We start from the raw sequence: 18,264 nt of genomic DNA, 5'->3' as shown, positions 1-18,264 counted from the left end.
ATTATTATTAACTTTAAAAATATATCCTCTTTTCAGACCACAGCCAAATGCAGGATCTTATGGTAGCTTCCCCTGGATGAGATGACAGGGATAGGGGGAAAGAAAAGAATGTGTTTGTCTCCATAGCAGGAGAGGAAAGGGGTGCAGTAAGAAACAGAAGACCAAAGGAAGAGGTTCTTGAAAAGAGGAATTTATTATATTAAGATTGCACACATATTTAAACCACACACTTCCTCAAGGGCAACGAGTATTCATGTGTGTTATTCTCTCCTATGTTGGAGTAAGCAAGACAGTCTCTGTTCTTGCTTTTATGTTGTTTATAGGGTTGATTTCCTTGTGATGGCAGCCATTTGGATGCAGTTTAAAATATGTACGTCTGTGCTGAGTTCCACTTTTAACCAGGTTGTCTTGTTTTCCAAAAGCAGGATTGGGCAACCTGTCCCCTTAAGGGTTGTGTGGGACCCTCGGCCTAATTTTATGTTGGTGGCAAGGAGAGAAAAATGGGGAGAGAGGGAGAGAGAGAGAACACACAAGAAAAGGCAGTGAAAGAAAGATATAGAAAATGTAATCTCCCCACCCACCTCTGGCTCCACTCACCTTGGTTTGTAGCACCCAACAGATTACCCCTGGGGGAATGTGGCTCTTAGCAGGCAAAAAGTTTCCCACCTCTGTCCTAAACCATAGTTTACACTAAGCACACTTTATCTGGCTTTGACTATAATGAGGAAGTGCAGTTAGCTGAAAATGGAATGAAACCTTTTGATTCTCACAGCCATGTCGCCCAGGTTCATTCTTGTGCTAAACTATTCTTTATGTTACATCCAGAAGCAGTAGCGGTGTTTGTGCTATGCCTCCTGTTTACTTCAGCTGCTGTAGGAATCTAAAATATCAAGCAATTTGAAACTACTGGGTAGAAGACTAGATACATTATGTCTTATAATACAGTTCTTCCTTGAATGCATTTTGTGGGGAACACTTTCAAAAAGCTTCACTTTTGACACATACTTTTTTTAGAGAGAGAGAGAGAGAAAGGAAACAAATAATAGCCTTTCCTTTTCCTGACTTTGTAACATTTTAAGGTGTCAAGTTATTTTTGGCATGTACCTTCTTTTTGGATCAGTACTTATTCAGCCAATATAGTAGCGTAGACTGCAGAATGCCCCCTTGCATGTTTTTAAACTTCCCTATGCAGAGGAAATTAGCATATCAGGGTGAAGAGTCCAGCTTAGTCTTCTTTGTGACATGCTATTTTTCATATGCAGAAATTTATTATTTTGTTAAAGGAAAATTCAGACATTCAACCTCTCCTGCTTGTGGAACTGTACAATCCGGAACACCTTTATTGCTTGATTATTCTGAATGTGTAACTGCTCAGATTTTAATCTGTCCTTGGAAGATGTAAACCACTGATGTTATAAATGTTTCTAAGCAATGCTATCTAAGATTACTTAATTATTAGGGATTCCTCTTAGGCTGGTAAAAAATTTTTTTCAAGCATTTTATTGGCTATTTTTGCCTCCATTAACCTCCTGACTTCTGTATAAACAGTACTTGAGGGTTACCTCACTTGTTTGTCCAGTTACTTGAAAGGTTAGCAAAAAGTGGATATCTGCTCGACCTCTCTTATCCTCATTAGCAGATTCTAATTGTTCCCAAAGACATCAACTTTTGCCCTTGTTTGCCCTTGTCAAATTGGACTCGTTGTGGTTTTTACAAAAGGAGGCTTGAAACTGAAATAGCACCCTCAGTTGAGAAATATTTAAGGGAATATTGTATAGAGCTACTAATAAATATTTATGTTACATGATGCGCCACCAATTCTGAATCACAGGGTTTGGGTACTATAGATGAAAATTCAGAAACGGTGTGCCTTGTTTGTTTTCCCTTGTGTGTATTTATTTCAGTTTCTATCTTTCCTCACCCCTGGGGCCTGGAAACAGTAATAATAATTTAACAAGGTACAGTACAATCAGCAGAATGAAACTCAAATTAATGCAATATTATATTAAAATATCTAAATCATAGATTTAGAATTGTTGGAAAGAACCCTGAGGATCATCTAGTCCATCCTGCAGCAATGTGCAGGAATGTGCAGCAGTCCCATACAGTGATTGAACCTGCAACCTTGGTGTTATCAACCCCATGCTCTAACCAACTGAACTATCCAGACCCTATATATTTGAACACTTCCCATTAAAAGCCTCTTTCACAACTGGAAACTCTTCAGTCTTTTTTTTTTTTTTTGGAAACTCTTCAGTCTTTTGTGGAAAATGTACTCGTTTCTGATTTTGACAAACCTTTAGCTCTTTCCAACATAATAATTATGCTTAAATATAACCCTTTTTGGCCTTGTCCGTTTGGGCCTTCAAAGCTGTTTACAACAAAATTACATTTTAGAATGCATCAGAAGATTATACTTGATGCAAACAATGGACCGGTTTACATGTAGCTATAAGCCATGGCTTAAGTGTTAAGTGTGGTCTTTCTGAACATCAAACTTCAGCCCGGAATACTATGTGTTGTTTGCTAGCAACAAACTACTAGGTGAAGCAATGATTTGTTGTTGGCTTATGAACCACGGCTTGTTTTAACTATGTTTTGGTGTTAAGTTCAAACCTAGCAGCCTTGGTTAACCATGCTGTGTTTCATCACCCTATCCCAAGCTACCAAAGCATTAACAGCCAGAAAACAAACCAAGCTTGGGCAAAACAAGCTGTGGTTTGTTTGCCCATTTGTGAGGTAAAACATAGCTTATGTGTGAATGCATTTGGATTGGTTTCCATAAGTATGACTAAATCACAAGAATCTATGTTAGATTTTAAAGGAATGATAGGAATACCAATAAGTTAAATATAGGTAATGTTCAAGTATATGCATGCCATAAAGTTGGCCAAGACAAAATGCAGCAGGCCCAAAATATTAACTGACTATTGCTAATATTGCAAGGAAATTCTTATTTGAAGAGGTGGATATACTAGTACTGTTGCTTTGCTTGAAAGTCAGAGCTAGTAATAAGGAAATCAGATTACTGAGATACCTTCCTAGCACGCTCATATGCTGTCTCTCTAACATTATGTTGGCTTTGGAGATATATATTATTGAGTAAAAAAATTGAGATGTTTAATACGTGTGTGTGTGTGTGTGTGTGTGTGTGTGTATTAAGGTATATAAGAGCATAAGCTGTCTATGTTAGGTTGTCTATGCTCTTGATTCCTCTTTTGAAAGAACAAATCATAACATAAAGATAAATCCAGCAGCAAATGTCACCATGTGTGTTGGCAATGACCAGCTAACCTTTACCACAATAAGATGAAAGAATAGCCCATACTCCCATGATGTTTTAACATTAGTCCTCAAACTTTTTATTTCCCAACAGCCCAAATAACAGACAGCTCTGCTACATATACTGAAAGTGAGTTCAGGTTAGTTTGGTACAAGTGGTACAGATAGGTGCTCTGATCTTAGTTGGATAGGAAAATGCAAGTGCAACTAGGTGCTGCGGAAGGACTTATGATCCGTTCTGCTGGGTCAGACCAAAGGCCCATCTAGTCTAGCATCCTGTTTTCACAGTGGTCAACCAGATGGCTGTAGAAAACCTTCAAGCAGGACCTCAGCACAGGACCATTCTCCTCAGTGGTGATTCACAACATCTAAAGTCCTAAATGACTTGAGTCCTGGGTAACCTCTGAACTGCCTTCATAGGCAAGTCCCTCTAAATATGCTTTGTTTGGCATCTGATTCTTTGCTCCACATTTCTCAGCCAACGGTGGTGTGGTGGCCAGTGACAAGGAGCAGAGCCTTCTCCGTTGTGGCACCTACACTAGGAATCCATGTGTGATTGTATGTGGACAGAGCAATCCTAGGTATATGGTGGAATGTATACCACTTAAGCTGGCGTAAGTTTCCACATTGCAGACTCTATTCAGGTGAGCTGCCTGAGCCTGGCAGAGGGAAAACAAGCCTTTATGTTTGACATAAGCCACACTTTTTCTCCAGTGTAATTTCTGCTGGGTTGCTAGGTCACATGACTGAGCTGAAAGAGGTTTGTAATAGCTGGAAGCCTCTCCTTCTCCTGCCACACCTCAGGAACATTGTTTTTGGGGGACTTACAGCAGCATAAGCCTTTACAGTACTACTGACTGAGCCAGGGTGAAGGACTTATGCGAGCTCATCTCCAGCTCTGCTGTGACAGCCCAAGATCCACCTATTGCAAAGTTATTCACCCTGGTGGATCTTGGGTTAGGACTGCACTGTTAGTTAAAACCTGGTGGTTTAGGCTGGTCATTTTCTATTCCACTTCATTTTGTCATGTATTTATTTAAAAGAATTAATAAACCACTTAATATTTGAAATATATATTATGTGGTATACAACCTAAAAACAATACAGCAGTGGCAAAAAAGCATATAAGACAAATAAAAACTGGAATACAGGGAATCCAACCAAAGAAAAACACGGTCCAATTTTAGGTACCGTAAAAAGCCTAGGCAAAATGATTTCCTATTGTTGTGTCCTTTTATTAATTTTCAGCTTTATAAATGCCTGCTTTGGTTGTTTAACTTATTTTTGAGCTTGTTCTGTTGACTGCAGTTTTCTTATGATTGCTATTTTATATGTTACAGACATATATGACCATTTTAGAGCACAATCCTAACCCTCTGATGTTGATGGCTGGTGTTTGTGTAGAGGTTGTATTCAATGCTAGTCCTACTCAGATCAGAACCATAGAAATAACCAGAACTAACTCATTTCCATTAATTTGGATAGGTCTACTCTGAATAGAATCAGCATTGGCTACAACCCCTGGTGTATCTCTGCTGACCTCCACTGATGGAGACGAGGTCCCCTGGTGGGGGGGGGCGGGGGGCTCCATTGTGACAGAGGCAGCAGCCTCCAGCTGGTGGCAACAGACATAAAGCTTGATCAGAAGCAGCATGGATCCCTCACAGTTGTTGCAGTGAGAAGGAAGAAAGAGACACCACGACAACTTCTGGCAAGCTGGCAGGACTTAGAATGTGGTGGTGGATTAGCTGCATTGCTCATCCCTAGCCCCTCATAGAACTGAACTTGTCACCTTGAAATCTTTTTTAAATGGGTGGATATAAAATAAATGAATGAAAGAAATAAATTTAAATGGAATAGAAAAAGTGATTTCTTCCTTGTAGAAGATGAGAGGAGTGGAGGAAGCTAATGATTTCAAGACCCGTTCATGTAACGCTAAACCATAGTTTAGTGTTCCATCTATGGGCAACCTGTGCATGGGGTGTGATGCAGTCCAACTAGAGCTGCTCAGTGTGGTTTTTAGGTTTTCAGTTCCTTTCCTTGGTGGTTGGCCAAGCCTCTTGAAAACAGCATAGGTGAAACATTGCCATTGCTGCTCTATCACAATTGTGCCATATAACACTATATATTAATTTTAATAAATAATAATTAAATGATAAAACATTACACTGCTACAACATTTGAATTGCTTGGTTTGTAGCATAGTAGTGTCAACCCACATATCTTGAGCCTGTCTTTTCCTGCGTGATGCTAGGGCAGTGTGGTGGTCACTGTGTCTCATTTTCCAACCTATTCATGAACCCACAGGATTTGGCTTTAAATCTATGCTTCCAACTTCTGAGTCAGTCATGGAAACAGAATTTCTCTCACAAAGGTTTGGAGCTGCTGGAAAATGATCTTATCCAGATTTTTTTTTTGGCCGGGGGGTGGGTGGAGGGGAGAAAACCTAGTGGAGTATTACCTTGAGACCCTTGTCATTGTACTCTGTATTCTGAGTCATAGTTTCATGATGTTTGAAATACAGAACAAGGACTGGTGAATGATAAATGTCTAACCGGCATTTCACTACCAGCCTATGTTGATAAGGTTTACTAAATTCCAGATCAGTTCCTTCCTTGCATCTAGATTTAACAGAGAGATGGAGTGCCAATAATCTGAACTTTTCTACCCCAACACACAAAATGTGTTTTGTAATAAAATGCCTCTGTAAAGAAGGGTGGGTATCATGCCTCCCCTCCCAAACTCCTTTTGGGCTTCATTCAAATGAATTCTGGCTGCTGCTTTTAGATTTCTTCTTCGAGATCATGCATGTGGAATCATTAGCATTATTATTTCAACAGTAGTAGAGCAGCACATCAGTAGTCAGTAAGGGGGGAGGAGGGGAGAAATTACATTATCCATTCAGAATAATTTCCCACTATAATATAAATGTTACCCAGGACAGAGCTTTGAAATGGATACTGATTCTTTAAATTCCTTCCTGTCTGTTTCAGGAAATAGTAAGATCTTGTTGATAATGAAGTACAATGTGTCTAAAGTTCACTTCTAAACACTTGGCTCTTTTCTGTGAAAGTCATCTGCATTCCCTTTATAATTCTAAGCCACCAGAGATATGCCTAATCTTGGAGATCTGATCCAGTGCTATCATTCAGAAAAATCCTTGATAATAATTCCGCCATTCAGATCTATGAAAGCACTAAAGCTTTGCAGCTTGTGTCGTCTTCTGCTGCTTCTTTCTTTTGCTTTTTTTTTCTAAGTCCCGAGGCTGGGGAATAAGGCCTTGGCTTATGGGTTTGGAGATTTAGTTGTTTGCAAATAAAATGATTATTACTATTATTATTCAAGTTCTTAATCAATGCAAGCAAATGGCATCTGTTTGTTATCATCCTTTCTCCAGAAGACAAAGGCTCCAGTCCCTATGGTGCTGACTGCTGGCCCCAAGTGGCTGCTGGATGTGACTTGGCAAGGAGTGGAAGACAACAAAAACAACTGCATTGTGTACAGCAAAGGTAAACACAAGCTGATTTTCCCTTCCACTTTCTTTGCAAGGAATTAAAGCGGTGCTGATGAAACGTGCCTGTTGCATAACAGGTGGCAAATGCAGGTTACAAAGGCGGGCCTGTGGTTCTCCTTTCTCTTCTTCTGATCTAAGAAGCATTATTACATTTTTTTACCTGAAAAAATAGGTTTTCTCCATTATGCATTAAATGAGTGTGAAGCAGAGGCATACGATTACCACTTAAGATTCAAACAGATAAAGCACTTAAGGAAAAAGCAAAGAGCTTTCTTATACTTGATGCATGTATTATATAAAATGTTGATCCCATTGTAAGCTATTGCCCAATTTACCTGCCATTTAAGCCACTGTCCAAAGTATGTCCTAGGCTTTACAGACTTGTAGGAATGTAGCATCTCTCTGATTCCCCCACCCCTTAGTTTCTTGCTGCATTGTATCACAAGCCTCTTTTGAAGTTTCTTTGAGCTTTGAAAGTTCATTAAGTAGTTCATTAACCTGCAGTTCTAACCTGATTTAAATTCAAAATGTTGTGCTCATACCCCCTACCTCATGAAAAGTGTGTGAACCTTGACGTTTTTGAAAATGTTGTTGAAAAATAGCATTTATTTTCTGAAAGATAATTGTAAGAAATTTTATTGTTGTCATTATTTTGGAACCTTGACAGTGATTAAGTGTTGAAGGCAGCTAGGTTTGGATCACAGTGTGTAAACAAACAAAAAGGTTCTTTGCTCATTAATGACATCATGATGCTATTTAAAATGCATGGCAATTACTACTTTCCAACTTTCCACTGTAGTGATTCCCAAAATGATACGCTAGGATCCACAGTGGTCACAAGAGTATTGTGTGTGGGTTACCATGTGGCCAGAGATTATAGCTGCAATCCTGCACACCAGTAGGTTGCTGAAATCCTATTAACTGCACAGGACTGAAGTCGTTGTGTCATAAAGGTAAAGGTAAAAGGACCCCTGACCGTTAGGTCTACTCGCGGACGACTCTGGGGTTTCGGCGCTCATCTCGCTTTACTGGCTAACACGGTGCAATAGGCAGGCATCTGAACTCTCAAGCTAGGACTTTGGTTCACAGGAGGATTTAGAGCAAAGGCAAAACTTAAGTTCTGTACAGATAAAAGTATAGAACCTGTATAGATAAAAGTTTGGTCACCACTCCTTATTAGATTGAACATCACCCCAGCTCCTATCAGTGTTCCCTTGATCAATAGCTAGAGGCCTGAGCTTTTTTTAAAAAAAGGTACAAAATTAAACCTGCAACGCTGAATTGGTACTAAAGATCTATGATACCTGACTGCTCAGTCAAGAAATTGTGAATACAGCTGCTGTGCCCCATTAGCATAGTCAATGTTGTATTTATCCCTCCTCCATTTAGTCTTTCCAACTAAGCTCAGGTTTCAAATTCTATAAATCCCCAGTCTCACTGCTTTGTGATTGCTTCAGAAATTGCACAGTTCTACAGCAATTTATTTTAGGGTTTTTTTATTCCTTACCAAACAGACCCACTGAGATGAAAGATTTGTTTGCTGCGACAACCTAGTGACCATTTTGCATACAACCAGCAAGGCAAATAAGCACCCATATCACTATATTAACATACAAAACACTAATCATAACATCAAAGGCTACTAAAACTTACTAGAAACAATTACAACTTGTTCCTATAATCATTGCAATTTGTACACTTATAAGAGGATTGCCTTTAAACTGCTACAAGCCTTTGAAAATTGAAACACTGAAAACAGAGAATTTGCATGTTTAAAAATGAGTAGTTGCACACTAAGGTCTTATGCATTCTTCCTTTTATAATTACAAAACACCAATAAATTAATTTTGTAACCTGAAAATACCTGATTTAGTTAAGGAAAAACCTTGAGCCAAAAAGGGAATGAATCTGCATCATTTTAAAGTGTAGTGTGACTCATTGCTCTAGCAGCAGAAAACAGCACAGTATTTTGATGTTTGCGTACAGTAACATTTTTCATATGCGTGAGAAATTGCAATTTATTTTGAAAGGTATTAAGGACTGTTTATATGGAAACTTTGCAGCAGTTATCCAAAGTACAACTTCAGCCTAGAGATACATCAGGAACAGAAATCCAGGATGTTCATAGTGGAAAGTTTTCTCTGACAGTCTCTTACACTTCTTTTTTATTCTTATAGACTTCTTAAATGTTTCTTTCCACCCCCACCTCACACCTTCTTGTATTCTCTCAGTTTTCTGGAAGGTGCAATGCCTGAGCTATGGGGAAGATCTGTAAGGGCTGATCCTGCTACAGAACTACTTGTTTAAATTCAGATCCGATAGTAACATTTTCTTGAAGAGGAGCCAATTTGCATCATTGTGAATGTATGCTGAAATGTGGCAGTTTAGCCCAACAGCAAATGAGGTGGTAAAATTGTTCCCGGACTGTACCACTTTAGACTGAAGATTGTGCTTTGTGTTGTTAAATGATGGACATAAAAATAACCTTTATTCACATGTAGGAAAGCAAACTATTTTAGACCTCTCTATCCTAACATCTAATTTACTGTATGCAGATTGCTTTTAATATGGAGAGGGGTGTGTTCTGACGTGATAAAATCATGTACTACATATAAGGTTGAATTATTCAAGGAAATTCTATGGTTTCAGTGCATGTCTAGGGACTCATTTTCCATCAAGACACAATTTCTCCATGCTATCAAAATTCCTTGGGGATGTCAGCTAGTATTGGTATATATTGAAAAACAGGATTCTGGGGTTCACATAGACAGAAATTCACTACCATAGGATATGATGATGGACATTACTTTAGATGGTTTTAGGAAGGGATTGGACAAATCCATGAGGGGTTACACTTGTTATTGGTTATTGGTCATGAACCAGGAGGTTGCATAAAACAGGGAGAGTTATTGTCTACATATTTATGGATTATTTAAAATACTTCCAGGCTACCCAGCCTTCAGTAGGTTCCAGGGCAGGATGCATAAAACATAAAGTTAGAAATTCCTAGTAGATCCTGGCTGGTCACTGTGGGAAACAGTATACTGTACTAGATTAGATGGAACTTTGGTTCACACCACATGCTGTCGAATCCACATTTTCACACACTCTCAGCCCCAGACATGGTGTGTTCCACAGGAAAGTGTTGACCTGCTGCAGCCTCCCTTACCTGGGTTGCCTGCCGGTCCCTGTGAGACACCAATGGCAGGTTCTGGTGAATCATACGTGAATCAGCTGAAGGATTTTTGCCACCTCAGGATGCATGCTTCCTATACTCCAGTGACATTTCATCTGCTATGTTCAGATGGTTTATTCTAGGTGTTGAAGGAAAAATAACAGTTGCAATAACTTCATCATTTTTTCCAACACAGTCTTTCTTTTTAATTTTTTAAGTTAGTTTCATGTGCCCAGTTTGGGCAAGTACCGGCACAATTACTTATCACATGCCTTGAAATTTACACAAAATAATATATCTTATTGGGGCTGTAAGAGCTCCAAGATGACATAACATATTTGTTTTCCCAGTTGAAAAAAATGTAACTCCTTACTTTTCATAAAATGATCTTATCTATATTAAAAGATTGGTGTGCAAATCATTGACTGAGTACTTTTGTGAAAATAGTTGTCAGTTCAAAATGAAATAATCCTACTAGGCACTGCTACAAATGGGAACGTCAATGAAGGTTATGTGTGCATTGGATTTGTCCTGAATTTCTCTTAGGAAAGGTTTCCCCCCAAAAAATTCTTAGTTGCTATTGGATAAATACCTTCAGCTGTTAGAATGTACTGCATTAATAGAGTAGCCAAAAGGCGCAGGAGACTGGATAAGCTAGAATGTATAATGTATATTGACCCTCAGTGGGTGTTTTAGCTGATCTCTGCCCCTTTGAAAACCTTTCAGTAATATTTGCTTGGTGTTCGATAGCATGGCATGTGAAGATATAGGCTCCTTTAGCCTGCCTTTATGCTGATGAAAGCATATGATTTCACTCTCCTGCTGGTTAGTGATAGCTTAAGCAACTTGGATCCTTCTTTTCTGTGCATTTGTTTAAACCAATACTGAAGCATCATGGATAAGCAAATTTGGAAACGGCCATATGATGATATTTGCTGTTCTCCCTTTTGGTTATATTGTGCTAACTACAACTTTAGAGCTAACCACAGTTTTTGCTTAATGCAGGACCTAAAAGCAGGTCCAAAATGTGGTTTCAGGCCTTGGAACCATGGTTAGCCCTAACTATGGATAGCATCATGGTTGTTTTTACAGCTAACTGTAGCTAGGCACTGTGAGGGAGATTTGTATTCTGGAAGAGATGGAAAGGGCAATAGGACATGTGATCTTGTGACCCACTCCTGGCTTGTTTAACTGTGGTTGAGCAAATTGGCAGCATCATATATGAATTAGTTCTTTGGTGTTACTTTGTTGTGGTTGAATTAGCCTGTTGTGGCTGCAGAAATATATAGAAACAATAAAATAACTAGAATATAAGTGTGATAAAATATATTTGGATAGCTGTATTTTACTACCAGGAGAAAGATAGAGCTATGCAGTGCTTCTTCAATTGATGGAGTGTAGCACTAAGGTACCTACCGGTCTTGGATTGGGAGTGATCTAAACAGAGAAGAGATGGTGGCAGAATTGTACAGGACACATACTTGTCAGCTAGCTGCTCACTTGAGTGCAGTATATACTGAGACCAAGAAAATGGCAAATTGAATAGCTGCTATTAAACAAAATCTGAGCTGTTAATTATTACTCTAAGAGTGCAATTGATTAAGAGTGCAAGGCAGGCCTTAAATGAAGGGGAAAAGAAACTAGTTACCGAACAAAACTATGCACATTGAAATGAATCTGTGGGCAAGCACACATTATGTGTATCTTACCTAAATCGTGGGTGCGGGTGTGAAAATATATATATATATATATATATATATATATATATATATATATGCTTTCGTAGATTTTCACGGGTACAGGAATGCAGGTTTTGGTGTCCTCGGGTGTCTTCCCGTGTAAAAGTTGGGGTGTCTAGGCGACGTTTCGACGAGGTCTCACTCGTCATCTTCAGGCTGGTGCTTTCGGCTTCTTGTTACTGGAACAGAGCGGGATCTCAATGTTTGAGTTCCTATAAATACTGTAGAGGGGGTGTGGTGTCTAGCCTCCAATGTTCTGGGCAGAGAGGAACAAAAGAAGAAAAGGCACACTAGCCTGGGAACTTCCTCTCTGCCCAGAACATTGGAGGCTAGACACCACACCCCCTCTACAGTATTTATAGGAACTCAAACATTGAGATCCCGCTCTGTTCCAGTAACAAGAAGCCGAAAGCACCAGCCTGAAGATGACGAGTGAGACCTCGTCGAAACGTCGCCTAGACACCCCAACTTTTACACGGGAAGACACCCGAGGACACCAAAACCTGCATATATATATATATATATATATATATATATATATATATATATGTTGGTATTGGCAAGAGAGGGGGCCTATAAAAATATTTAGCAGTGGGAATTATAAAATCATAAGGCGATTAAGTTAGCTAGTTGTGAAATTCTAATATTGCTTTTTAAATGACTTCAGGATATAGGAGGTGCTAAGGTTATTATCTGTTATCAGGAATACAGCAGAATTGTACGACTGGATAATAACTAAACAACTGACACAATGTAAAATTACATTATCAGTGTGTTAAAACAAAATTGCGCCCTAAAGGAGTCTACATGCCAGCTCAGAGCTGCAGTGTAATTATGCTTAACTCTGATAATTAAAATACAACGGAGATCAACAGAATCATTTTCATTAAGAAAATTATTAATGATGGTGGTATAACAGTAATTGATTGCAGAGCACCACAGGATAACTCCATGCAGTAAAAACCAACATGTTTAATATATGTCTGAGACCATTGCAGTGTGGTGCGTAAGGCTGAGGATGTTTGAAATTAAGATAGAACTGGTGAGATAAACTTGCATTCAAAACTAAAGATCATAAAATGGCTGCTTTTAAAACTATTGTAAAAAATTTTAAATCCCAGTTTTAAAAAACCAAAACAAAACAGGAGTGACTACCCTGTGAACTGTAAAAAAATAAATAAATAGCTGTTTGCTGCATCAATTACACAGCCGAAGTAGGCAGCACAAATATTTCTCAAGCCTTCTGTCATTTCTTTTTATGTTCCACATTGGTTGTTTTTACACTTATGATCGTGATTTACTGATATTATTTTATTTTCTATCTGGCCTCACCAAGTAGTTTATGTCCTTAGTTATTATTGAGATGATGTAGAAGAAAGCATTTGCGCTTCTCCCACTCCTTTTCAATGCATGCTTAATGAAATGTGAGTGGATAATTCTATATAAATAATAATTGATAATTGGCTCAGGAGTAGCAATTTATGTTTGGCCTCACATGCTTTAGAAAGGTGCTTAAATCTTCTCCCCCGGAAACCTGCTATCTATGCATGCTTCAGCTTTTTAAGCACAAACTTCAATATTTGTTTGGAATGGGAGGATACTCTTTTCTACCCTTCTTCTTCTTCCTCTTCTTTTTGTTTAATAAAAAAGTAATAATAATAAAAATAACGTCGTTTAACTTGTAAGCAATGTTTTGGAAGGTTCCTACTTGTTTTTATTATTGTGCAATGCTTACAGTACAGGTTAGTGCTATATAAACAGACTCAAATGAATGATAGCAATAGGTAAAGGTGAAAAGGTAAAGGACCCCTGGATGGTTAAGTCCAGTCAGAGGTGACTATGAGGTGTGGCGCTCATCTCACTTTCAGGCTGAGGGAGCCGGCATTTGTCCACAGACTGTTTTCCAGGTCATGTGGCCAGCATGACTCAACCGCTTCTGGCGCAACGGGACACCGTGACGAGTGCCAGAGTGCATGGAAATGCCTTTTACCTTCCTGACGCAGTGGTATGATCGTAATACCACCTTCCCAACCTGGTGGTGCTATTTTCTGGAGATACCCCTTCTCTCTGAAGTGCCAGTAGGTCCAGCCCAAGACATTCTGGCACCTGAGATGAACCACAAAATGTTCTTCCCTGCCACAAATGAGGAAGAGGGAATGAAGCTCTACATTAGGAACTGGGTTGCGGGAAGTGGACATTTATATCAGGAGCAGGAGGCATGCGGAGATTTACATGTGATGCATTTCATGGAGGTTGGATCTGCTGCCTCTGTGGATCCTGACGCCCAAGATGGTTGCCTCGCCTTGCCTCATGGGAGGGCCAGCCCTGACTGCTAGCATCTGGTATGTGTGTTTGACAGGAACTTGAAAAACAATTATGTACCTTGTCTTTAGAAAATCTTTTTTATTTAAATAGGTGTCTAACTTGTTGGGCAGATTCATTTTTCTAACTTTTCAATATTTTAATTATATTAATTATATATTAAATGTAATTTGAACTGGCTGCTATTTGTTATCTAGGGACACGGGTGGCGCTGTGGTCTGAACCACTGAGCTTCTTGGGCTTGCCGATCGGAAGGTTGGCGGTTCAAATACCTGCAACGGAGTGAGCTCCTGTTGCTCTGCCCCAGCTCCTGCCAACCTAGCAGTTTGCAAGCATGCCAGTGCAAACAGATAAATAGGTACCACTGTAGCAGGAAGGTAAATAGCGTTTCCATGTGCTCTGGCTTCTGTCACGGTGTTCCGTTGTACCAGAAGCAGTTTAGTCATGCTGGCCATAGGACACGGAAAGCTGTCTGTGGACAAACACCGGCTCCCTCAGCCTGAAAGCAAGATGAGCGCTGCAACCCCATAGTTACCTTTGACTGGACTTAACCATCCAGGGGTCCTTTACCTTTTTAAACCTCTACCTGAGTGACCCAAGGTGATTTACCTTTTACTGTTTTTAGCCACATTGGACATCTTTAAAGGAAATTTGCATCTTTAAAGAATTTCTTTTAAAACTGTTTTTACTGACAGATATCTGTTATCCATTCTCAATGGCAAACCAACTCAAACGAGCTTTTTTTAGAGAGAGAGAGAGGGAGCAATCCAAAGAAAATGATGCCTGTTTCCAGGCCACTAAAATGAATGGGAGTTGTAGAAAGGTTGGTAGATGACACCCAGAGTGTGACGTGTTAGACAATAGACAGCTATAATGAAGCTTAGCCACTTCTAGTATTGCCAACTAACATTGACTTTTTGGTAACTTATTGCTGAGCTGCATGGAGCCAGCCCAGCCATGAGAGAGATACAGGCTCTGCTTCAGCTGGCAGAAGCCCTCTAGCTGGCATGCCTGGGAGTCCTCTGCTTGCCCTGCCACCTCTGCCAGTGGTGGAGAAGTGCCGCGACTAAGGTGCCAATTTTGGGCAAGATCACTCATATGATTTTGGATGCTGCTTCTCTGCTGAGGTCCAGCACCGAGGGCCTTCTGGTGGTTCCCTCGCTGCGAGAAGTGAGGTTACAGTGAACCAGGCAGAGGACCTTCTCGGTAATGGTGCCCGCCCTGTGGAACGCCCTCCTGTTAAGGAAATAAACAACCGTCTGACTTTTAGAAGACATCTGTTTAGGGAAGTTTTAAATATCTGACGCTGTATTGTTTTTAATATTCAGTTGGAAGCTGCCCAGAGTGGCTGGGGAAACCCAGCCAGATGGGCGGGGTATAAATAAATTATTATTATTATTATTATTACTGCCAGTGGCAGATGGGGCTGGGTGTGTGATGGCAGTTTTGCCGGTTGGGCTGGTTATTGCCAGTTCCCCCCACACCCCTATACCACCTCCCACACAGTTTTGGGGGAGGAGATTTTTTGGGGCTCCAGGGAGGGGGACTGCAGGAGAAAGGGAGAATGGGCAAAAATCGTTTTGCCCTCCTTCTGCCAGTGGGAGTGTCCCAATATCAGAAATTTCTTACATTTTACTTTTCAAGCCCTGAGTCTATTGAAGTCTTTGGGATTGAGGAAATCATCATTCTCACAAACACGTTGCTTCACAGAGATGTTTCTACTTTTGTCTTCTGTGCAAAGCTAAAAGGGGGAGGGGGCAGCACAAATTTGCTGAGCCACACATTTGAAGTTGTCGACAACCCCATACACAAGAAAACAGAAGAAAATATATATGCACTCTGTCCTGTCAAAAGGCTTTCACCTTATCTTGAGAGACTGTCAGGGCAGGAACATCATGGAATGGACAGGAGTCTATTAAATTAATAAGCTGCAGGATGGTGTCTGGAGAGTTATGATGCTCCATAAATCCAGTTTGATCATGGTGGACAAGGTTTAAATCTGCAGACTTCTAATACACATCCACTTTTTGGATTGAATTTGAAGTTTTGTGCTGGAGACACAGAGATAGTCTTGCAGCTTGTGAATTAAGATTTATCTTCTTTTTCCCCCTCATGGCATTTTTTTTTTTATTTTAAAAAAACAGGGATTGACAAAAATGAAAGTACCTTAGGGATCCTGGCAAATGTTGCTGCTTGAAACGAAAGAGCTGTTGTCAAGGTGAAACCATGACCTAGATGCCTAATATCAAACCTTGGTCATTCTTTTCAAACAGCCCCATCAGAACAGAGAGCAAAAGGTCTGTATGAAATGAAACAAGGATGAATTTAGCCACAGCCTCTCTTATAGTGATTCCTGTCAAATGCTCCTGCCCTGAGTTTATGACACGGGGGGAAATGAATGTTGGCAGGTGTACTTTGTAAGAAATAAAAAAAAGGGGGGGGGGAATCTGGGAATTTATTCTTCCCTGATTATAGAAACTTCTATTTTATGAAAGCTGTTTCTGCAGTACACGACTACCGTGTTGCTTGCCCTCCAGATACTCAGCCTGGTTTTCATAATTAAGAGAAGAACTTTGTCATAATATTTATAGTGATTACTAGTTCCCAAGGAAGATTAATGGGAAATGTTAAAAAGCAACCTGGGTGTTGGACGTGAACAGCTAAATGAATGCATGGAACAAAACATTTAAATCCCCCTTGTACGCATGTGGTCTCTAGCTGATTACAGATCTTCAAGGGAGGAAAGGAAATTTACATGGCTCCCTCTGGTGGAAGAGCTTTGAGGTTTGGCTCCTTATGGAGCCAGATGAACTGACACCAGCAATCAATAATTGTGGTGGGGGACAACCTTAGTTTTTCAAGGTGACAGGGCAACTGGGCAATTGTATATTTGGGTTAAATTGCTGTTAAGCCAGGATTGTACCTTGCACTCTAGGGAACCAGTTAATTAAGTTCAGCTGGATCACATAGTGTTGGAACACAGTGATTATTTAACACAGGTAAATGTATTTTAGATTAGATGGTTTGTGGAGCAGTGGTTCGTGACTTATATGTAATTTATATGCAATGCATTTAGGACATAATATAGTTAATGATAATTACTACTACTTAGTGTTGTGTGTGTTGTTGTTTTTTTTAAAAAATCTTTATCACTCTTGTTCTTTTCACCAGCAGGTTTTAAATGGAATGAATGTTTAGCAATGTTGTAGAACGGAAAACCTCCCACCAATATTATGCTGGATATACATACACCAGATTGATTAAACATTAACTAAGGCAGTGATCCTATAGATACTGACCTGGGAGTAAGCCCCACTTAATTCACTGGGTCTTACCCTGAGCAGAAATGGAGAGAAGTGAGATTTATGAAGCCTTTCTCCATCCGCAAGTATTATTTATTTAGAATATATTCTATTCAACTATACACAACCTATGGTTCCATATACAGAACCTCAATCTAGAGCAGTCCAACTGATCTTAATAGGCTGTTACAAAGTAAATGTGTTCTGGTCTTATATCTCAGCCCACCTCTCAGCAAAGGTATTTGTGTTTAAGCTGATCGAATTCCACTGAAATCTATGGCAATAAACTGGTTCAAGTCCAATTACTTTGGCTTAACTTGGAACTGGATTGGACTGTCAGTCATGTTCCTAGCTTTTCGCACACTAGCTGCATTGAGAGTCAATGCCAAATAGAATGATGGATCATTGAGCAATATAGGACATATTATTGGGAAAGTATTGTTGTGAAAACCCACAAGTTCTCACAAGTCTCAAATAAGATTTTTCCAAATCATAATATTGATTTTTAAGATGAGGGGATATACATATCAACTCTATTTATATTGTAATATTTTTGGTTTCTATGATGCAAATATGCTGGGTATGCCGGCTGATGATCTGCAAGTTAAATAATGGCTTGCTCACTACTCAGTTGTGATCTTTATATCAGGCTAATTTAGATTTATGACCCTGGCATGGGGTGCATGTGTGGAACACTTTCCAAACAGTGGCAATACATTTCAACTCCAACTTATAGCCTCATTGGGATAACACTGACATCTTAATCGCACCAGGACAATCTCTTTGTGGGTGGTTGTGGGTCTTGTTTGCCTGGTGGTCTGGTGGGAAACATTGCTTGCTAAGATTTGTTGTTTGAGCTCTAGGTGCTGAGGGTTAAACCACAGAGCCTAGGACTTGCCGATCAGAAGGTCGGCAGTTCGAATCCCCGCA

The 18,264-nt window shown here is 39.7% G+C and overlaps 1 protein-coding gene across 11 annotated transcripts in view; it reads left to right on the top strand.

Moving 5' to 3' along the window:
• The window catches only part of ZFPM2 (zinc finger protein, FOG family member 2), a 469,506-nt gene that overhangs the window by 329,154 nt on the left and 122,088 nt on the right, over positions 1-18,264 (top strand). For all 11 annotated transcript variants that reach the window (XM_083749019.1, XM_083749021.1, XM_083749023.1 and 8 more), the window contains one exon: positions 6,680-6,791. In XM_083749019.1, the coding sequence (XP_083605145.1) occupies positions 6,680-6,791 (112 nt within the window). The remainder of the gene's footprint in view (positions 1-6,679; positions 6,792-18,264) is intronic.

This window comes from Podarcis gaigeae, assembly GCF_964106915.1.
Source record: "Podarcis gaigeae genome assembly, chromosome: 7".
NCBI lineage: Eukaryota > Metazoa > Chordata > Lepidosauria > Squamata > Lacertidae > Podarcis > Podarcis gaigeae.
This window is presented reverse-complemented; position numbering and strand designations above follow the sequence as displayed.